This window comes from Megascapheus bottae, chromosome 10 (genome assembly GCF_031878675.1).
Source record: "Megascapheus bottae isolate mThoBot1 chromosome 10, mThoBot2.hap1, whole genome shotgun sequence".
Lineage (NCBI taxonomy): Eukaryota > Metazoa > Chordata > Mammalia > Rodentia > Geomyidae > Megascapheus > Megascapheus bottae.
This window is the reverse complement of record NC_143518.1, coordinates 56184091-56207437: the sequence shown is the minus strand read 5'-3', so window position 1 is coordinate 56207437 and position 23347 is coordinate 56184091. Positions and strand designations below refer to the sequence as shown.

The following is a 23347-nucleotide window of genomic DNA, read 5'->3' as shown; positions in this document are numbered from 1 at the left end:
CTGCTCATTCTCTGTCTGGCAATCACTGTAGGAAGTGTCATTTGTCTTGGGAGGGCTCGCCAGTGCCTTGACTTCTTACCACCTCTTTCCCACCCACTCCTGACCCCCAGCCCCCTACACCAGCTGCTCCCTCCTAGGACTGCACCCAAGATGCTACGATTATGGGTGCCAGACCCCTGAATCCAGCTCTCCGGCGCCATTTCTCATGACAGTACTCATCCTCTGGGCTTCCTTCCACACCACCAGCTTGTCTACTTCATGGAGACCCACCAGCTCTTCAAACCTCTCCCACCCCACCCCCCTCTTTGTCCTGGATGCATCACCGACTTTTAAATTTTAGCTATTTCTTCTCAACTCATATTCAAAACCCCACCCATTGTCATTTGGCCTCATCTTCTCTTCTCAATAGTCCAAATCAATCAAATTATCTGCTCTCCCTGAACTCACAATTAGATTATGGAGAAAAAAATATATGTACTGCATACAGATGAGGTCATCATAAACTCACAGTCCTCAAAAGAACTCCAGACAGCACCTCTCCTCCCCATCCCTACCACTCTCCCCTGTCCTCCCCCATCCACGCCCTCCCACAGCAGACCTGACCTTCCCCACAGAGGAAATTGAGGTTATTGGACACAGACACGTACTTCCTCAATTTCACACCCTTTTACCCAGAAAATGACTGCCTTCTCCACTGCCCTTGCCTCTTTCTCTCCAAGGTCAAAAGAAAAAGTGTCAGCCTCCTTCCCAGGAACATCTGAGCTCCTGTCTCCTCTGAGACTGTTCTGGTACCAGCTCCTCTCGTCTGTCTTCAGCGAGTCCTTCCGGCTCCCCACCCAAAAGCATCTGTGTCTCTCCCACCCCCACATGCCCTGAAGTCCCTTTGAACTCTCCCCGCTACCTCCCCCCGACCCAGCCCTCTCCAGGGTTAAGCATTGGGAAGAGCGAATCTTCCCCTCATCTCAGGACTTTGAAACCACCTCTACTTCGTTCTGAAATGGCTCTTTTCCATTTCCACTGAGTTAAGACTGGTTAGCCCTTCCTACTTAAACCACTGGCCTGCCTGAGGCTCTTCTTTTGTCTCTATCTGACTAACTTTTCCTTTCACTCCTCTGTTTCTCTGACTGCTCCCTCTCTGTCTCCCTTTGTTCTAAGGGCTGGTGGACCCCAGCCAAACTTTTATTATTGTGTGGTTTTATTACATATCACACCTGAATAAGCTCCTCTATGGCCCTTACTTCAACTACTAGCAACATGACAAAGATTCCTCAAACAAAATTTAAGACCTTTCTCCTAGCTCTAGTCCATTTTATAACCAGATGTCTGGCCAGGGTTAAGTAAGGGAAATGCTAGACTCATTCTACCCAAGTTTCATCTTAGTGAAGAGGCCTAAGATCCACCTACCTATCTGGCCCATACCAGAAGTCTGAGTGGTCACACGGTCTACCCTCCCTTCTTCCACTCCTTTTGTTTGGGAAGTAAGTGAGACTTGCACTCGGGGCCTTGTGCTTATGAGGCAGACGTTCTTCCACTTGAGCTATGCCCTAGCCCACGTGGGTCTATTGGGCGGAGTTCTTTGCAGGGAAGGGGCAGAACCCAGGGTCTTGTTCAGGCTAGACAAGAGTTCCACTGCTGAGGCAACCCCTATCCTTAGTCTCCATTTTACTTATTTATTTTTTGGTGCTGGTCTGGATCTTGAACTCAGGGCCTAGGTGCTGTCTCTGAACATTTTGTGCTCAAGGCAAGTGCTTTTCTACTTAAGCCACAGCTCTATTTCTAGCCCGTTTTTGTGCAAAGTCATACTCCTATGACTTTTCTGCCTCAGCTGGTATCAGAGTAGTAGCCCAAATGATAGAGCTCTAACCTTGAGCAAAAACGCCAAGGGACATGTAGGAACCTTGATCCTGAGTTCAAGCCCCAACACCAGAACGAACCAAACAAACAAAAAAGAACCCCCAATAATTACTTTTGGAATCTTTCAAAGTTCAAAAAAATAGGGATCATATGATAATCATTCCCTTTATATTGTGTCTCCCTAATAAGGCAAGGTACCGACACTAAGATACCCTCTGAGGCCCTCCCTAGACCCGTTCTCCTCCTCTTCCTGAGCAGTGACCACTGACCCAAGCTTAGTCTCCCCATCTCTGGCTATGAGATTGAACAACAGATGCCTCTCCGCATTCCTGCTTGTAGGTTTTATGTCAATGATAGATTTTTCATATTTCACAACTTGAAAAATCACGTTTCTGAGACAGATCCTTGTTAACCCTCACAGAGTTAGTGCGTGCTAACGTTTGGAGAACATTCCATTATAGGCACATAGGGTCATATGGTCATATACTAGTCTGTGAGAATCCTACTTTTGGCTCTGCAGTATTTCCACATCTCCTCCCCCATCCCTTCTTTAACCCACTTAGGCTTGTCCTCTACCCGGGCCATCACATCTCTCACTCCGCCTGCCCTCGTCACAGTGACTAAACCCCAAGCGCTTGTTTAGCCTTGACCTCGCTGGGCCCCTTTGCCACACTCCCCTGCATTACTCCTTCTGACTTCTAGTCTTCCTTCACAACAGAGTCTTCCTTTGCGCCTCTCCCCCCACCCGCCATCAGTGGTTCTCAGTGAGAGTGGGGTGACTTTGTCCCCAGGGAACATTTGACAATGTCTAGAGGCAGGTTTTTGGCTGTCACAACTAGGAGATAAGTTCTAGTTGGATGAGGTGAGGCTCACTGCTCAGAATCCTGCAATGCATGTGACAGTCCCACACCAATGCTAACAAGACTAGCTTATCTGATGGGTCTTCTACAAAGGCTTAGGCCTCTTTCTGGGCAGACTTTCCCTGCCTAGGGAGCCTGTGGAATGAGCAGGGCCGGTGAAGGATTTCCCAGCTTGCCCTGGAAAGGACTTACCCGGATGTTGGGCCGCTCTGGAGGGACTTCGGACACCATGCTGTGGTTGGAAAGGTCGTTGTGGGTGGTAGCAGGGCGTTTCCCACCTGTTTTACTGGACATGTCCAAGGCCGATCTAATTTCAGGTTGACCAGAAGAAAGAGACTAGTCAGAGCCAGAGAGGAAAGGGAACACCATCCCTCTTCCCCACCCTCCCTCTACTGTCCCCCCACCCCAGCCCCTGTCCAAGAGTTAGCACGAAACTACCCTCTAGGTGCCATGAAAATGTCACCTCAGCAGTTCCTTCTGCTCTCTTGGATTGTAGCCTGGGCTGTTTCTTCTTTCTTGCCTAATAATTGGTTTTAAAAAATCTAGACCCTGAGACTTCAGAACTCTTTTTTTGTCCTAGTACTGGGATTTGAACTCAGGACCGGGGCCCTGTCCCTGAGCATTTTCATTCAAGGTTAATTCACTAGTTACTTGAACCTCACTTTGAGAGACAAGAGTCTCAAGGAGAACTTTCTTGCTCAGGCTGGCTTTGAACTGCGATCCTCATCTCTCATCCTTCTGAGTAGCTAGGATTATAGGTTGAGCCACTGGACCCTGGCTCAGCCCTTTTTTTCCTCCCCTATTTTGAAGGCCCAGTGAATGGCTCAGTGGCTCTGAGTCACCTCATTATCTTTGTCTTTTCTTCCTCCTTCCACTGGTGAGCCAGGACCCACAGAAAGAGAACGAAGCACAGCGCAGCCTTGATTTTGTCAGATGCCTGCAGGATGGTGGTCATAAATGACAGAAGGGGGAAACTTACGTTTTCAAGTCAAATTTTTTGTTCTCCTCTGAGACCTGGCCAGTCACTGGGTGTCGGAATGTGTTCCGTCTTTCATTGTGGCTGTAGAGGGGAGAAAGTGGGCAGAACTGTAGTGCAGATGCAGACCACAGAAATGTGGCCCAGAAGAGATCAGGTCTTGGGAGGGTGGATGACCATGGAGGAAGCTGAGCATGGCCTGTGGGTAGCAGGGAGACTGGGCTGTGGTAGAAGCTGGAGCAGGGTGGGCTGGGGGAGGGGGAGTTGAGATGAAGCCTGGCCCCCCTTCTACTGCCCGGCTTGGAGATTAAGTTAAGCCATGTTGAATTCCTTCAGGGGTCACTTTAGGAGTGGGTAGCAGGGTGAGGTGTGTTTCCCTTGCCAATTCTATATGGTCCTGTGTGGCAAGCTTTCTCTCAGAGATAGTGCCTGCCAGTGCTCCATACGGCGGGGGGGGGGGGGGGGGCGGAGAGGACACTTCTTTATTTGCTGAAAGAGAACTCTCCTCTGACCTTGGACTTTTCTCTTCTGCTTTGTGCTCCATCTCTCTTGATCTAAATGAAACAAGAGGCCCAGAAACCCCATTTCTTGGGCTTAGGGTGCAGCTCAGCCACACTCTACCCCAGGGTTTCTGTGTAAGGGCTACTGGAATCACAGAGACCTGAGGAGCCACCAGGCGTCAAGGTCAGTGCTGGTCAAACAGTTGGATCTAATTAAGCGCTGTGGCAGAGAGCAGGGTGGGGTGCTGTAAGGACAGCCTGCCAGGAAGACTGGAAAAGCAAGACCCAGGGGCGGGTGTACTTGAGGCAGATGGGGGTGCAGGCTGTAGTTCTGGCTGAAGGTCAAGCTAGTTCCCTGGTGGGCTCTCTGGGGTCCTGGGGAGGAAGGAGGCAGAGAACTTCCAGGAGGACTGGAGGAGGGATGGGGGGTAGTCTAAGTCACCAATGCAGCTGTCAGCCATAGACATTGCAAGGAGATGGCTTGGCATGAGCTAGGAGCATCCACTATAGGGAAGGCTAGACTCGTTGCCAGGCCCCTTCCCTCACCCCTCCTGAGGAGCACTGTGAGCCCCTAATGTAGGCTCTGGTGGCCTAGAAGAGCAAACTGCGTCTGCTGAGGGGAGGGGCTGGGCCCTTTAGCACTCGCACGGCCAAAAGCCGCGACTCAGTCTGCTGCTGCACAGGTCAGCCCAGAAGAAAGGGCACTGTGCTCAGCCTGTTGTCTGCATGGAAGAAACACAATAAACTTTTGGGCACCCTCTTTCAATAGCCCAGGACACCTCCCAGCCCTTGGGCTGTCTGCTGAAGCTAAAGATATTATCAAAGGCTGTTTTTTGTTCAGTTCTAAGCCAAAGCCATGTTGGAGACACAGACGCAGCAGGCAGCGGCCAAGCCTCTACTGAAACTGGAACTTGCCAGCCAGAACCCTTAATCTATAGTCCCTCTTCCCTCCCAGATCCAGAATGACGCTCCCCTCAATTTAGCCACAGTAGATCTTTGCAGGGAAGGGTATCTGCCTCGTTAGCTTTGCCCAGCCTTTGTTCCCCACTTCTCAGGTCTGGGGAGAAGCACGCAGTCTGGGACCCTCCCTCCCTCCCCCCCCCCCCCCCCCCCCGCTGTCCCCTCCTCTGCTCTGCATGTTTCTGGCCGTAACTATTGGGAGCTTCCCACAGGTCCTGGTACCGATGGGGAAGCCCGTGTTTTACCGTCAGCAATTGGAGTCTTCCAGGGCATGGCACATTTCTGCTGCCCCTGGAGCCTCCTACCCAGCAACCCCTACTAATGACGTCCGCTCCCCATCCTAGCGCTACCAATTTCAAAATATCTTCCCCTTCCCAGACACTGCAATGCAGCAACCATTGACCTAACTCCGCTCTCCTCCCAGGTCATCTCCATCCATCAGACCACCTCACAGCCAAGTCCCCAGATTCAACCTGGCCTGCTCTCACTTCACTGGGCTCACGGGTCCGTGCCGGAAATCCCTACCTGACCCGGCGATCAGCCCGAAACTTCAGCATCTTTTTTGGCAGCTCAGAGGACCTGCCAGCAACCCTGCTGCTACCATCCCTGTGAGAAGTCAGTCCTTCAGTCCAACCCAGAACACGGTGGCAGACTTGCAAGGTGAGTGGTGACAGAGACTGGCTGCCTGATCCTGGCACAGGAGACCAGGAAGGGAGCAGTCCCCGGGAGGCAGGAGGGGGCACCCAGGTGCCTTAGTGGCTCTGTCTTCCTAGCATTCGGCCCGAATGCTACCGGTCAGAGGACTGGAGGCAGAATGAGCAAGAAGGGAAGGTGTCTTCCCAATTCAGGTTCCCAAGGGGGGGGATGCAGAAATGAGAGACGGGGATGCAAGGAGCAGGTGCTTGGCTTCCAGGTAGTCCAGCCTCACTGAGCTAAGGACACAGAGTGGCTGGGCAGGCGGAGGAGGACAGGCTGCATTCCCATCTGCACGGCAGAAACTCCTGCCAGCCCGACCTGCAGGGAGACAGTGCTCTTGCCTCTCCAGCTCTCAATCCAGACACGGGCTCTTGAGTTGAAAACCAACCCTTCAGAGACTGAGGACACAAGGGTTAAACAAAGCTCCAGGTTTTGCTGCCAAAGCAGAGATGCTCAGATGAACTAGGGAGTATCCCCGGCTCTTCTCAGCTTTCCCAGCCTCCTTCCATCCCTACAGGGGCGCAATGCCCAAAGAGTCTCTGCGATCGCTCCCCCAGCTCAGCCCCAGCTCCAGTGCCTTTGCCGTCTACGGGTGCTGGTCCAGCTGGCAGGAAGCTGGATGAGGAGGGAAAGCAGGTCTGGACAGAGGGGCCGTGGAGCCCTGCTGAGGGTAGACAGCAGGCTCTGGCTCAGACAGAAGAGAAGGAAAGTAATCGCTCATGGCTTGTAAGAAAGAAGGCAGCAAATGAGACTGGAGAGGGGGTCACTGGGTTTATTGCTACAGATCTTCCCAGATGCAAGATGGTAAAGTCCAGCTGGTGACTGTGAGCCCTCAGGAGCGAGGAGGTCCAAGTTCTCCAGAGCCCAGAGCTGATCAACTCTCTCCCTTTCCTAATGCCCTCTGTTGCTTCAGGATCCTCGGTCTGTAGGCCTTCTGAAGGTCACCTTCTCCATGCCCTTGCCTCCTGGCATGCTCACCCTGTATCCATCCCCAATGGAGTATCTTGAGAGTTTGTAAACGACTCCAGCTAAGGAAGCCCAGGTCTATATCATCCTATCACGCCATGCTTACAGCTGCACTCCTCTGGCTTTCTACGATATTTCACCTTGTATTTCACATGACAGATTTCCTTTCTGACCTACGTGCCAGGCATTCTGTTGACATCACAGTCTGTTGCTATGGCAATGCTGGGGTATTACAACAGACACCGAAAGGGTGGGACTAATCTAATTTCAGAGATGAAGGACAGAAGTTGGTTAGGGAGCAATGCAATCAGTGAATGGAAAAGCAAATGGACAACATTATGATTTAACCCATGAAGAGACAAAGCTGGGGGTCAACAGCTGCTGGTGTTTAAACAGCTAATCCTCAACGCAAAAGGTCGATATAGTCATCGACAAATGATTCACCCTGGTGACAGGAGGCCTCGTTTTCAGCTCCCATCTGTCCCTGACTCCATTACTGTGGATTATGGAGTGGGCTGTCCTTTGGCTATGGAGGTGCTGAGCCCTCTCTTAATGCTAGTTGGCATTACTGCCTGAGCATAGTAGGTGCTCACTAAATACTGGTCAAATGCATGAATGGATGAGTAAAAGAAGTGCTCCCAGCGCTCATGTAATTTTTAGCCATCTGCATTTGGAGTTTGACGTTTGATTACCACGGGCTTCCCTGTCTTAGCTTTCTCTTAACATTAATTACTTCCTCTCCATGGGAGCAGTTCTGTTCCTGCCCTCCTGCCCCCTCACCTAGCTTCCCTGACTGGCTCCTCCATGAATATACAGCTTGGCTTTGATCCATCTTCATTAGGAGGGGAGAAAATTAAGCTCATCTGCACAGGAGAAGGAAGTGTGGGAGTGCAATGGGAAAATGAGTTTTTTTCCTCTAGGAGGCAAACATATCCCCTTTTCCTTCCAGCTGAGCTCAGGGACCTCCCACAGCCCCTGCTTAAGTTGTGAGTTTAATTACTATTCTTATTCCCAGAGAAGGGTATCAGCAGAGAGCAGAAGGAAGGAAGACACAAGAAAGGTGGGTACCCCCAGCATACAAAACACAGGACATTACTTTCTTTCATCACTGGACCCCACAGAATGGCATATTTTCATGGTAGGTTAGGCATTAAGATGAACTTACCAGGTTCGAAACATCTTAAAAAGCCAGGCATGGTGGCTCATGCCTGTAATCCTAGCTATCAGAAGGCTGAGATCTGAGGATTGTGGTTCAAAGCCAGCCCGGGCACTGAAGTCTATGAGAATCTTATCTCTAACCACTAGAAAACCAGAAGTGGCACAGTGGCTCAAGGGGTAGGGCAGTAGTGTTGAGCTGAAGAGCTCAGGGACAACACCTAGGCCCAGAATTCAAGTCCTACAACTGCCCTGCCAAAAAAGTGGGGAGGGGCGGTGGGGAGAGAGAGTTTGGCCTAGTGGTAGAGTGCTTGCCTAGCATGCATGAAAACCTGGGTTTGATTCCTCGGTACCACATACATAGAAAAAAAGCCAGAAGTGGTGCTGAGGCTCAAATGTAGAGCTCTAGCCTTGAGAAAGTCCAAGGACAGTGCTTAGGCCCTGAGCTTAAGCCTAGGACTGGCACACACACACAAAAAAAATAGCTGCAAAGTTTCAGAATGTGAAATGTTTTGTGCATAAAGAAGAATATGTCTGGTGAAGGAGCTAGGAAACCAGAAACAGGGGCTTAAGAGAGCTGTCAGGGCCAGGTGGTACCTGACTGCCAGTACCAACATTCCAAAGAGAAGAGATAGAGCTCTGCACTCCAGGCCTTCCTCTCTCCCTCATGAGGGCATTTCTATGGTCAAAACATCTTTGGTATCCATGTGGCATATAATTGGCACCAAAAAAGGGTAGCAGAAGAGCACTGATGTCTCACACCTATAATCCTAGCTGCTCAGGAGGCTGAGCTCTGAGGGTCCAGATTAGAAACCATCCTAGACAGACAAATCCTTGCAATTCTTTTATTTTTTATTTTTTGTCAGTCATGGAACTTGAACTCTGGGCCTGGACATTGTTCCTGAGCTCTTCAGCTCAAGGCTACTGCCCTATCCCTTGAGCCATAGCACCACTTCTGATTTTCTGGTGATTAATTGGAGATAAGGGTCTCACAGACTTTTTAGTGCCTGGGCTAGCTTTGAACCACGACCTTCAGATCTCAGCCTCCTGCAGCTTAAATTCTTGCAATTCTTATCTCCAATTAACCAACAAAAAGCTAAAAGTGGAGTTGTGACTCCAGTGGTAGAGAAAAAGCTAAGGACTGATGTCCAAGGCCCTGAGTTTAAGCCCCAGGACCAGTGTGTGTACACGCACGTGCACGCACAAACAGAGTAGCATGCAGGGAATGTGGGTCTTGAGGACCTTTGCAATCAAGCATGTTTCCACACGTGCATACGTAAGCACATACCCATTGGGCCCCTCTGGCAGGAGGGGTGCCGTAGGCTCCCACTATAATAAATATTCACTCCATGTCTTCTTCCCCTTGGGCCCCACTTGGTTATCTGCCCTGTACCAAGCTGCTTCATTTTCATGGCTCCTGAGAATCTGCTGACAGAGAATTAGCCCTGGCCCCACTGAGGACACCCTGGCTGCTGGCTTTATAGCTCATTAGGTAGAGAGGAGAAGGGGGGCTGGTGGCCCAAGCCTCCACTCCTCTCTTTCTCCACCAGCAGATTCCACATAGAATGGAGTTGGAGAGGGCAAGGCAGGCTTGGCTCCCGCCTTCTGCTTCCCCCTCTGGATCTCATCATCATTGTCAGGGAGCCTTATCTGCTCCAGCATTCTGTCCCAATTAAAAACTAGCTTGGTTTACATTTCCAGTCATCTCAATGTGCAGCATTCTGGAAGCTTCCCCAGTCGTTCCAGGAGCAATAGATGCTCTTAGCCACAGGCTTCCCGTCAAAGCTCCTCTGGCTCCTGCCTACTGCTGCCCTGCAGACAAACATCAGGGCGTCTTAGGGTGTCTGCACGTGGGGGGGGGTGCCCTCAGCCCTGTGCACAGCCTGCTGGGCAACGCCCAGCCCACAGGTGCAGGGCCCTTCTGACAGTGGCTCTCTCCAGATGGATACTTACTCTCTCCTTTCCTCCCTGCCCCTGCACACCGCCTCTCACCCCTCATTATTATTATTAGAGTGTCCCCTCTCTAACAAGTCTGGAGCACCGCTAAGTACCAGGCCCCTGGGCTGGGTGTCTAGGAGATAGGATGTAGGTTCTCCTGCCTCTGCTTATCTCTGCCCGGCCCCCATTTCCATCGTGAAAGGGTCACACAGAGTGTCCCTGGTCAGGGGGACCACACCTGAGCTCAGCCCCTTGAGGAAGGGGGAAGGGGAGATGTAGAGACCCTGTCTCCTACCTTCCCACCCATGCAGTGCCATCTGCAGGCTCTCACCAGGGAAATCTCCATACAGGAGGCCAGGGCTGGCAGAATACTGAGTGCTCCTTAGGGCAGGGGGCAGGGGACAGGGGAGAAGGGCAGAATGAGAAATAGATGCCATGTGGGGGGGGACTCCTGATCGGCTGCCATGGCTTGAGTTAATTTATCTTTCAATTGAAGGGCGATAAGGAGCTCATAGCACAGTGCCTAAATTCTATGCTAAATTCCTCCCATTGAACTGGCCAAGAGCCACTCTGCTGTGCCTTCCTGTGCCCTCACACCTCTCTCTGGCCAATGCCAACCACTCCCTCTTTCTCTGACTCAGAGAAAGAGGGGCTAAGCCCATTCCATATTGCCAGCCAGAACTCCAGGCCAGTCCATTCCGGGAGATAAATTATTGAACACCATTTTGCAGGGTGGCCTGACTATAACTGCCTGAATGCCATTATCTCATCTAAGAACTGCTGTTCTAGGATCCAGGGCCGCAGCAGGCAGAGCAGGATTGCATCACATTTATCCTGGCGGGGCCTAGAGACCAGCTCCTGGAGCTCCCCACTGACCTGTCACTGTTCCAGCTAGGGCCACAGGACAAGAAAGGAGGAGCAGCTGCCTACAGCCCCAGCTCTACACTTCCCTTCCCAGGGGGCTAAGCCAAGGAGAGACCAAATAAGCAGGGTGCCTGTCAACCCCCTCCCATCTCGGTCTCCCAGGTCCTCGTCCTGACCATCCACAGGATGGAGAGGACCTGAGAGGGAGAGGGCAGGACAATAATTAATCATGCCTCCTCCCCATCTCTGGGTTGAATCCCTGGCTGAACCCCCGTCCTTCAGACTTGGGTGGCCCAGCTGTCCACTTCCAGGTCTAAGGTCACAGAAGCCATTTCGACATTCCTAATTCAGCAGATCTAGATCTGGTGTCTCACTCACCCCACAGGAAGGAATTTGACAAAGTAAGTGTGTGGGGAGTGATGATGTGGACTGTGATTTCTCCCTCCACATTCTCACAAGCAGCCATGCCACCTTCCATCCGGTTTGAGAGTCAAAGCTGTTAAATGCCTGTGTTGCTTCACTCTAACAATAAAACGAAGGTACTAAATGATGACTTACGCAGTAGACGACATAAACTTCCGGCCAGGCCACGTAGCGTAAGAAAGCAGTACTGCTCTGAAGGAGTATGGAACAAAGAAGACAGAACTCACATGATCTCTGGTCCCTGCACTGGAAGGAAGGTCGGAAGGGAGGCCTGAGCACTACAGGTCTGGTGACAGTGTGTGGCATGAGCTGTGGATCCCCACAAACAAAGTCTGACAACAGGTGTCCAGGTTTTCTTGATGGCTGTGCCTGAACCCCCCTCCTGTGCTGAGTTGATGGACTGGTCCCAGGAAGGCCGCTTTGTGCTGCTCTGGCCAGGATGCTGACAGTAACTGAAGGAAGAGGGAGGCGCAGGCCCCACCCTCCTCTCCAGGCTGGCTAGCTGTTTCCATCTGCTTCGTGCTGGCCGGCAGCAGGACTCTGGTAAGCACCCACAAGGCTAAGGCTTTGTTTGAGGAAAAGGATAGCCATAAATCACGGGGAGCAGGCCTGGGGAGTCTGGACAGCTGCCACCCAGAGAGCTGCGTGGGGAGGAGCTGCCAGAGCAGAGCCGCCTGGAAGTTAGAGCTGCCCCTCACCTGCTCTGAGATACCCAGTCTGCCCGGCCCCTGGGAGGGCCCAGTGGCTCTTCTGTCTGAGACCGAGTGAAGGGGAAAAGCTGCAGCACAGACGAATGGTGGGAGATTCTGAGCACCACTTTCTGCCAGGAGTGGGGAGTCTGGGCCTTCCCACGAACCTCAGGATCTTGCCAAGGGCTGGGAGGCTGAAGGCTCTCCTCAGCTTGCTGTCTACCACAGGGAGCCTCTGAAGAAGGCTAAGAAAGAAGGGCCACTCATGGAAGCAGCTAGAAAATGACTGTGGTCCCCTGCTATAGGCTGAGGTCATCCTTCTTGAACTCCCCTGACATCTCAGAGAGAAAAATCAAGATCTAGAGAGGGACTTGGGAAATGAGTAAAGAAACTGCTACATGACGGCCAAAAGCAGTGCGTGGATGCTGCTAGGGAGAAGGGTGAGCCAAGTGGTCTTGAGTCAGGAGTCTAGGTGACCAGCACTGAGTCACTGTGCCTCTCTGGGTTTGTTTTCCCATCTGGAATATGGAGTAATACATTTAATAAGATCACCTATTGAAAGTACCTTGGGAGAAGGCTTGGCACACAATAGTTGCCTGAGAAATGGTATTATAATCATGAATAAAACAAATACCTTCCACCACCACCCCAGCCCCAGCCTCTGGACTGCTTCATCCAATTTCATAGCCAGGTGTGGGCTGTTCACATTTTAATCAAAATTAAACTAAAATTTCAGTGCCTCAGACAGACCAGTCCATTTTGGTGGCTCAGCAGCCAGTGGCCAGTGGCCACCACAGTAGACAGAACCATCACAGAACGTTCCACCTCTGTCAAACATTCTGCTGACAGCACTGTGCTAGATGTTCACAAAGCCACCTTAAGGCTTTTATTTTTTTTAATTTTACAAGATACCTAATATCCAACCAGCTGATCCTTCTACTACCTGACAGCATGCTCAGTCTCTTCAGGAAATACAGCTCCCCCGTATACCAACAAGAATGGGAAATTTACTGTCCATAAGTTAAAAAAAAAATCAAAGTATATGTTCCAAGGTCCAATCAAATGAATACGTAGGTCTGGGAATGTGGCGTAGTAGTAGAGTACTTATCTAGCATGTATGAAGCCCTGGGTTCAGTTCCTCAGTACCACATAAACAGAAAACAGTGGCAGTGGCTCAAGTGGTAAAAATGCTAGCCTTAAGCATAAGAAGCTCAAGAAAAAAAAGCATATTCTATGAAATTTTTTTCCTAGTTTTATGCATTCAATTTCAAAGTATGCCTCAAAGATTTTTCAATATCATCAGCAGCCCACTGTAGTCCACGCTAGGAGGAGACACTGGGGGAAGGTTCTACAGTGAAGAGAAACAGGGAGAGAACAGCCAGAATGATAGGCAGTGGGGAGGTTGGACTGAGTCCTTCCAGGGACTGAGTAGGCCGGTTCCTCCAATTGGCCAATCTCTGGCTGATGCTGGAAGGACAGGAAAGCTGAGAGGAAGAGGAACAGGGCGTCTTGAGCCAGCACAGAGAGAAGGGAAAAGGGATGGAACACAGTATAGGACAGAACCAGGATGGAAGCCAGCCTCGATGAGTGACATCTGGGTAATGGGTGAGTCTGTCTTTATCTCCTGGAGCTGCAGCACTTCTACCACTGCAGATGGGCCAGGTACACAGGGCAAAATGAAAACCTCAGGGCCCCTGTTCATAGTTTAAGAATTTCACAACAGCAGAACATTCAATAGAGCGAAAAGGCCTTTCTGAGCACATGAAGCAATGGTGCAGGTGGAGTAATTCTAGACTTCCTCTTTGGAGGGGGGACAGAGGCTGGTTAGTCACCCTGGTGGCTGCCAGTCTTAAGGCATACAAGACAGGTGAGTCCGCTCCTCTATTTCCCCTTCTTTCTTGGCTTCCCATGCCCAGAAACTTGGCCCCTTCTGCTTGTGCTCTGCCGGGTTTAGGGGCTGGCACCTCCCCTTGCTGTGCTGGTTTGTTTGCCTATTAGTAGCCCTGCCAGAGGAACCACTACAGAAAAATCTACCAGGGGGGTGGGTTTACCTATCTCTTCAATCTGCCTTCAAGACTGGCAGAGGAGCAGCCTGTTCCCACCAACACACCTTCCAGGGCCAAAGTCCTTGCCAAGGTCCTGCCCAGCATCACCATTATGTCCTCCAGGCTTTTTCCTCCCAAAAGAGGCAGAGGCAGGGGAACAAAAGGCTCTCAATGAAGGAGGGGGAAGGGATAGAGTCCACAGTTTTTCTGGGTGTATGAGAGTACACACACACACACATACACACGTGTGCATGAGCTGAGTCGTCACAAAGCCAAGGAACTCCTGTTTTATCACAACAAGGCAGGTGTGGGGGCTAAAAAGCACAAGCACTGTGGAGGGTGATGAGTACAAAGGGACCTTGGGCAAAGTTGGGAGACAGGGATGACAGATACCTTCATGCAAAAGATTCATTTGCCTTCTTCCCCTGTTCTTGGTCTCAATTGACAACTTCATCTCCTTGAGTAAAGTTTGTTGTCCCCACCTCTCCCTTCTCCACCCCTGCAAAGTGGAGGTGTGGCTCGAGTGGTAGAGTACCAGCCTTGAATAGAAAAAGCTAAGGGAGAGAGCACAAGGCTCTGAGTTCAAGTTCCAGTACTGGTATTAAAACAACAACAACAAAACTCTCTCAGGGATAGTGCCCAGGCTGAGTTCAAGTCCCACGACAAACAATAACAACAAAAAAATCTCCCCCAACTCGGCACCCACCCTACCTGTCTCTCTCCACTGCCGCCTATAGCCTTTGTGAGAGCACACTCTCCCATCCTCCAGGGCTGGGTCCCATGGTCAGCCCACAGGGGGGGAAGGCAGATCTGCCCTCAGCTCAGAGCCCCTCTGGAAACAATGACTCTGAGGGAGGGAAGAGCCAGGCCCTAGCTTCGTGCGCGTGCTGTGCGCAGTGACCACTCTTTTGCCATTGTCTCGGCCCCAGGGCTGTACAATGCTGGCTGGGAGCTCCCTCCAGCTTCAGGGCTAAGGCTGTCTCCCCTCACACTGAAACATTTGTGAAGCTTTCCTTCTCATAAACAGAAATGATCCTGAAATCTGGCCCCGCCTAAGAATTTGTATATGGTTATGACAAAAAGTCTTTTCTTGCTGAGGAGATCAGCAGGTATCTAATGCTTCCGAGACACCCAGACAGACAGACACCAGGCTGCTAGCCGTGTACTCACCAGCTCTTCTAGGCATCCCAGAGCCCTGTGCGGCCTGTCTCTAGCCCTGTCTTCATCCACACTCACAGTAGGGAGAGGTTCCCTTTAATACCCACCAGGTCCCTAGTGGGAAACAATCATTAACAGCCACACACACTGACTGGCCTTAACCCCTTCAGTGCTGGGTTGCCTTGAGCTGACTACTGGCACACCCTGTCCCTTTTGCCCAGCCCAGAGAAAATGGCAAGTCTCACCTTGATGCCAGCCCCCTGGGTAATGCTGCTGTGCCCACGTGCAGAGAGATAGCCCTTTAGTCCCGCCCAGGCCGTCCGCCCGATTGGAGCATATACCCGCAACCTGAGGCGTCTTGCTCTGGCATCATGCCCAATTGGATGAGCCCACATTATGAAATATTTGCCAGGCAAACCAATAGAAGAGCCAGGATCTGGGGGAGGGATGATATTTTTATTTATTCCTGGAGGAGGAGGAACAGACAAAGGTCGTCACAGCGTCCCCAGTCCTAGGACAGGAAACAGAGGGAAGGAAGTGACTCTCCTGTCTCTAAGCAGGTACAGAACCCACAATCTGAGCTCTAGGCTATTTAAGTAGAGGACTTCTTCACCTTCAGATCTCCCCGCCGCACTTGTTTTCTGGCTGAAAACGACAGGCAGAGGACTGCATGAATCCACACCAACTGTGCCTTCACAGGTATTCTTTATGTTTTCAAGTTGCAGAAATAATTGTTGAGACGTTAGAGGATGCAGATGAAAGGTGGGCAGGGATGAGGAGAGACAAACCTCCTCTTCGTCCCTTTTAAAAATAGGCAACTGAGTTGCGGAAATCTAAATCCAGTACACAAGTAGCTTCATGTAAGATGCATGCAAATCGATGCAGAAATGTGTAAATGAGCAGCTCCAGGCTTGCCACGGTAAACCCTTGCCAAGACCTTCCTAGTTTGAAGAAGAAATCAGGAAGTTTCTAACTCTGTTTCTGAGCATCTCACTAGAGCACAAAGAATGCAATGACTTGAATTGACTGAAAATTGACTACCTAGGAAGCAGAATGCCTAGCTGGGGTTGTTTTTTTTTTTTTTTTAAACCATCATTATAACCAAGATAGGATTTACAGAAGAATGCAAGTGGCCTCTCCACACTCACGGCTCATGCCCCCTCTTCCTATCTGGGCCTCATACGCATGATCTAACTGTTCACCCCCAGCCAGCCTGGTTTTAGTAGCTGGCACCTTTTCCTTATCACCCTGCTTCCCAGTTTGCATATCTGTAGGGCAGCCACTGTGGCTCAGAACCCTAGTTCAAACTTGCCAGGAGGCCTTATCTTATCTCTCCTGCTGCCTTCCCAGTAGTCTGGTGGTTGGTTGGCCCTCATTTCTTAAAGGGGCTGTACTGTAGGCCAATCTGTTCTTTCTCTGCAATGAGCCAGAGATGCAGGGGCATTCTATTCTGTTGGGCAGGTTACCCTCCCCTCCATCCTCTGCTGCCCTGGCTGCTGAAATGACATTCTGACTTGAAACACGAGCAAGATGCTCCTGTTGTTACATATTACTTTATATGCTTATCACGCTAAGTGAAACCCTATACCTCAGTGTCGCCAGGTTTGCGTCTTAGCTAGACTGATTTTTGAAATGAGGGAGGGATCAGCTCAGAATACAAAATCAGCATAGAAAAATCAATTGCATTTCTATATATTAGTAACAAGCACTAACATAGACACACAATGAAAATAAAAAACCGAAGAACAGGGGCCAGGAGTTTGGCCTAGTGGTAGAGTGCTTGCCTAGCATGCACGAAGACCCGGGTTCAATTCCTCAGTACCCCACATACATAGCAAAAAGTCAGAAGTGGTGCTGAGGCTCAAGTGGTAGAGCTCTAGCCTTGAGAAAGCTCAAGGACAGTGCTCAAGCCCTGAGCCCAAGCCCAGCACTGGCAAAAAAAAAAAAAAAAAAGTTTAGGACACATTCTTTGGCCGGAAGTTTGGCCTAGTGGTAAAGTGCTTGCCTAGCATGCATGAAGACCCGGGTTCGATTCCTCGGTACCACATACATAGAAAAAAGACAGAAGTGGTGCTGTGGCTCAAGTGGTAGAGATCTAGTCTTGAGAAAATCCAGGGACAGTGCTCAGGCCCTGAGCCCAAGCCCAGGACTGGCAAAAAAAAAACAACAACAACAACAACAACAAAAAAACAAAAACGAAGAACATCACTATACTACAAAACATTGCTGAGCTAAACTGAATAAAGAAGAGAGGTACTATTTTCACAGTGTTTCAGTTGCACAGTGTTAGAAGAGTTATTATTAAGGTGTCTTTTCTCTCCATAGCTTTCTAGAGATTAACTCCAACCCAGTCAAAATCTCAGAAGATTCCTTAGTTTTATTTGTTTTTATCTATCTATCTATCTATCTATCTATCTATCTATCTATCTATCTATCTATTTTTGTACCAATCCCAGGGCTTGGACTCAGGGCATAGATACTTTTTTTTTTTTTTTTTTTTTGCTCAAGGCTAGTCCTTTTACCACTTGAGGCAGCTTTTTTGTTCATTAACTAGGGAAAAGAATCTCATGGACTTTCTTGCCCAAGGTTGGCTTAGTTCTCAGCCCACTGAGTACTAGTATTACAGGTGTGAGCCACAAATGCTTGGATTTAAAAAAAAAACATAAAGGGCAGAAATATGGTTTCACATAGTAGAGTTCCTGTTTAACAAATATGAGGCACTGAGTTCAAACTGGAGTCAAAAGGGAAACAGAGAAAGGGAGTATGAGAGAAAGAGAGAGAGAGAGAAAAAGAGAGGGAGAGAGGGAGGAAAAAGGAAGAAGAGAAGGAGGAAGAGGAAGAAGAATAAGTTGGAGCGCTTAGGTTTCTTTTTTTCTTTTGTCAGTCCCGGGGCTTGAACTCAGGGCCTGAGCACTAGCCCTGAGCTTTTTCAAGGCTAGAACCCTACCATTTCAGCCACAGCACTACTTCAAGCTTTTTCTGTATATCTGGTACCAAGGAATAGAACCCAGGGCTTCGTGCAGGCTAGGCAAGCCCTCTACCACTAGGCCACATTCCTGACCCTTGTGTTCATTTTATTTATTTGTTTGTAAACTGAGGACTTATTATAAAACTTTAGTAATCAAGAATACTGACATAAAGACATATACATAGCCACATGGAAAAGAGTCCAGGAATAAATGCACATTTCTGTGCTCAATGAGTTGCTGACAAAGATATAAGGGCAGTTTCCACAGGAAGTACAATAGTGCTGGAATAACTGGAGATTATATGCCAAGCAAGCAAACAGCAGCAAAGAACCTTGATTCTACCATTAAAAAAAAGCGACTCAGCCAGGCGTGGTAGCTCACGTCTACAATCCTAGCTGCTCAGGAGACTGAGATCTGAGTATCACAGTTCAAAGCCTGCCCGAGCACTAAAATCCGTGAGACTCCTATCTCCAATTAACCACTGGAAAACCGGAATGGTGGCGCAAGAGGTAGGGTGGTAGCTTTGAGCTGAACAACTCAGGGACAACACCCAGGCCCAGAAGTCAAGCCTCACAACCAAAAAAAAAAGGAACTCAGGACTGGGAATGTGGCTCAGTGGTAGAGTGCTTGCTTAGCATGCATGAAGCCCAGGGTTCGATTCCTCAGTACCACATACATAGAAAAAGCCACAAGTAGGGCCGGGAGTTTGGCCTAGTGGTTAAAGTGCTTGCCTAGCATGCATGAAGACCCGGGTTCAATTCCTCGGTACCACATACATATAAAAAAAAAGCTGGAAGTGGTGCTGAGGCTCAAGTGGTAGAGCTCTAGCCTTGAGAAAACCCAAGGACAGTGCTCAGGCCCTGGGCTCAAGCCCAGGACTGGCAAAAAAAAAAAAAAAAGAAAAAGCCACAAGTAGAATTGTGGCTCAAGTGGTAGAGTGCTAGCCTTAAACCCAAAGAAGTTCAGGAAAGTGCTCATGTCCTGAGGTCAAGCCCCAGGACTGGCAAAACAAACAAAACCAAAAAGCAACTCAGTGGGGTGCTGGTGGCTCACACCTGCAATCCTAGCTAATCAGAAGGCTGAGGTCTGAGCAGTGATGTCTGGATGTCTGAAGCCAGCTCAGGCAGGACATCTGTAAGACTATCTCTCCACTAAACAAACAAACAAACAAAAGCCAAAGCAAACCAAAACCCTGAAGGGAAGCTGTGTCTCAAGTGGTAGAACACCAGCCTTGAGCAAAAGAAGTTCAGGGGCAGTGCCCAGGCCCTGAGGTCAAACCCCAGGATTAGATTTAAATTTTTTTAAAAAGCAACTTAGCCGCCAGGAGCTTAGTGGCTCACAGTTGTAATCCTAGCTATTCAGGAGGCTGAGACCTGGAGGATCCAGGTTTGACGCCAAACTGGACTGAAGAGTCTAGAAGACTTCATCTCCAGCTAACCTTTAAAAGCAACAAGGGCTGGAGGCACAAGCTTGTGTAAGGTCCCCAAACTCAAGCCCTGGTACTGGAAAAACAAACAAATAAAAACTCAAAAGTAGTCCACAAACTGAATGTACTCTAAATAACAGAAAATATAGGAGAAAAGTTTTAGCGACTTTGGGCTTAGCAAGATGACACAAAAGAATGAAACAGACAACCGGGAGTTTGGCTTAACGGTAGAGTGCTTGCCTAGCATGTACGAAGACCCAGTTTGATTGCTCAGTACCACATAGACAGAAAAAAGCTGAAAGTGGTGCTGTGGCTCAAGTGGTAGAGCTCTAGCCTTGTGAAAGACCAAGGACAGTGCTCAGGCCCTGAGTTCCATCCCCAGGATTGGCAAGGGGAAAAAAAAAAAAAAAAGAATGGAGCAGAAGGATGTGGACCCAATATTTAATGAGTATCCTGTGAAAGAAGGAAAACTGAGGGGAGGGGCTGGGTTGGGAGGATGGGGAAGAATGATAAAAGGGGTGACATTGATCAAGTAGCCTTGTGCTTATAAATTGATTTACTTAATGCTATCACCTTTGTAAAGACAATAAAAAAAGTAAAATGACACAAAATAGACCAACTATGAAGAAAACGTAATAGAATGAACTTTAGGCCAGCAGTTTGGCCTAGCGGTTAAAGTGCTTGCCTAGCATGCACGAAGACCCGGGTTTGATTCCTCAGTACCACATACATAGCAAAAAGCCAGAAGTGGTGCTGAGGCTCAAGTGGTAGAGCTCTAGCCTTGAGAAAGTCCAAGGACAGTGCTCAGGCCCTGAGTTCCATCCCCAGGACTGGCGAGGGAAAAAAAAAATAGAGTGAACTTTATCACAACATTTTTTTAAGCTCTGCTCTTCTAAAGGTTGTGTTATAGGTTGCCATAGGGATGAACCCCAGTAATTACAGCTCCCCAGGGCGTCTTCTGCCCTCCCCCCAGACATCCCAGACTCCACATGAGAACTAAAGCACAAAAAGCTGGAGGGAAAGAGGTGTGGCATGTGCCTGACAAGAAGAAATGCCTGAAAGCAAATACCCACAGCGCTATTAAAAAAAAAGAAAAGTGCATACTGTGTGACTCTATTATATAATATTCCAAAAAATGCAACCTAATCTACAGTGATAGAAAGCTGATGAGTGGGTGTCTGAGGACAGGTGGATGGGGAGATTATAGAAGCAGGAACTTGGGGAGTCATGAAGTTAATTATCTTAATTGTGATTAGAGAGTCACAAAGCACATCAAGTTTTACCCTTTAAATATATGCCATTTGTTGTATATCAATTATACTTCAATAAAGGCATAAAAAAAAGGCTTTGGCTAAGACATTAAAACAAACAGCTCTTCCTCCCTCCTGGCAAACCATTGCATTTTGGGTGGTGATGGAGCACTGGGTAGGAGGGGCAGGCAGGGACTCCAGTTTTTTCCTAGTGACTTGCTTTCTTGGGCCAGAAACACTGCAGAGACCAGCAGGGTTCCCATGGTGGGGATCTGAAGAGGACCTTTATCGACAACAGATTATTTGTGTGTGACTGAAGAGGCCTGTCTAAACATTACAAGCTGAGCACAGGCCTACACCTGTAGACCTAGCTACTCAGGAGGCTAAGATCTGAGCCACACAGTTCAAAGCCAGCCCTGGTAGACAAACCCCTAAGACCCTTATTTCCAATTAACCAGAAGAAAAGCCAGAGTGGAGGTGTGGCTCAAGTGCTAGAGTACCAGCCTTGATTGAAAAACCCAAGTAAGAATGGGAGACCCTGAATTCAAGCCCCAGCACCAGAACAACAAAAAACCATAGTTCACAAGCCAGGATCTTAAAGTCTGAGTCTATGATAGGACAGCAGCAAAGAATCACCACTCTCAACTCTATAGCTCAAAAAGGTAAGAGCAGTGCCCATGACAATAATACAACCTTGGAGTCTTTCACTTCAGTCTACAGCTCTTTTGTCCTTGGTCACAGGACCTGTCTCCTAGCAGAGCTGACAGGCTCGCAGTGTCCCTCTGCCCTGGCTTGGCTCCCAGGGCTATGGGAACCACAGACCCACATGGTGTGCTAGCCCAGCCCTGGGCAGATGCTCAAGGGGCAGCCAGAAACGGCACCCATGGGCTCCAAGGAGGGATGCAGGCAGCAGCAGACAGGGTGGTTATAGGTTCGATCAAGAGGAGTGGTGAATGACAAAAGGAGAGTGCTGGTAGAGAGGAGAAGGTCTGGGTCTAATTAGATCACATATCTGACTGGAAGAGGGAAGGACCAAGTGAACTCCACTCCCCTGGCAGAAGTCCCATGGGTGTAGAAGCAGCTGGAAGCTGCCGCTTCCTCTCCCTATTCTCTCAGTCCCCATCCGCCTGCCCTCCTCCTCCACTCGGGACAAGCACAGGAACAGCTGCTGGATGGGAGTGTCACCACTCTCTCCCTTGTTCTGATGTAATGGTGGAGACAGGGAGAAATCTACCCTGCAGACATATGGGGACAAACTGTAAAAAAAACTCGGCAATGAAGACTCCAGGGAAGAGATCTGAGTGATACAGTTCAAAGCCACCCAAGGCAGAAAGGTCCTTAAAACATTTATCTCCAATTAACCAGCAAAGACTAAAGGGAAGCCCTGGCTCACGTAGTAGAGTGGCAGTCTTGGGTGAGAAGGCTAAGTGAGACAATCAGGCCCCGAACTCGAGCCTTCATATTGGCACACACAAAATTTTAAAAAGATTGAAAGCAAGTTTGTTGCTCTTCATTGTTTTTGTTTGTGCAGTCCTAGGGATCGAACCCAGGGCCCTGCACATGGCAGACAAGTACTCTGCACTGAGCTACTCTGCCCTAACCTTAATACAAACATTTTAATTAAAAATTAATGCAAAAACCATGATGAAAGAAATACCTTTCAATAGAGAAGGATAAAGATTCTTAAATTGTCCTCTTGCCTCAGGCTCCATTATATTGGAACAGAGCTGCTATTAATCCTTAACTTCATTTAAAATGATGAAATTGTGCCCTTCATAAAATGCTGGCATTATTTTGAAATTTTCTTTTCTTTCTGTCTTCTTTTCGTCTCAAACTTGGTACCTAGGACTTTTACTCATTGGCTGGTGCTTTACCAACTGAGCTACATGTGCCTCCAATTCCTTCAATTTTTAAGTTGCATTAAGATATTATTTATCTTGATTACTGAGTGTCACCACTCTCTTAAGTTCTGTGCCTAAGGAAAATGGCTCAGCCATTTTATTTAAGTCAGCCTAGTTCAGGAAATCGCTGAGGGGTGGCAGACTGAACAAGTTCAGAAAGATCCATAAAGGGTCCCGTATTTTTCAAAAAAATTAAAAAAATAAAGAAGTTGGTGCAGGAACAACAAAGGAAAGCTGAGACACTCGTCCAGATTGAAGGGGAGCAAAGAAACAAGATTGTGAATTTAGATTTAATCATATTACTAGGGCAAGTGGCTAAATTTAAATACACTGTACATTAGATAACAGAATCATACCAATGTTAAGTTTCCAGACTTTTGCTAATTGTACTGTGGTTACGCAAGAGAATGTCCTCATTTTTAAAAAATGATGAAGAAAGATAGCCACAGGGTAACAGCTGCCTTAGCTACGGGTGCCCAGCCTGACATAGCAGGAGGGCACAGGAGGAAGCTCGGTGGCAGGAGTCTCATCCGGAAGCAAGGAATAGAGGGGTTGACTGAATATTTTCCTCCTGCACAAGAACTAACCTTGAATCTCCAAATCACTCCTCACCCTCTCCAGTAAAACCTGACAACTGGCTCAGAAAGGAGAAGGAAATGAACTCCTTCCCAAGCCATGGCACTAGTAAATTCTCTACCCCTGCCAGCTGGGCCACTG

At 48.9% G+C, this 23347-nt stretch overlaps 1 protein-coding gene across 1 annotated transcript in view; it reads right to left on the bottom strand.

Annotated features, from left to right (window-relative positions):
- The window catches only part of Plekha6 (pleckstrin homology domain containing A6), a 141888-nt gene that overhangs the window by 37319 nt on the left and 81222 nt on the right, over positions 1–23347 (bottom strand). The window contains exons 4-5 of the mRNA XM_090341366.1: positions 3694–3774; positions 2907–3021 (exon numbers count right to left, since the gene is read on the bottom strand). Of these exons, the coding sequence (XP_090197492.1) occupies positions 2907–3021; positions 3694–3774 (196 nt within the window). The remainder of the gene's footprint in view (positions 1–2906; positions 3022–3693; positions 3775–23347) is intronic.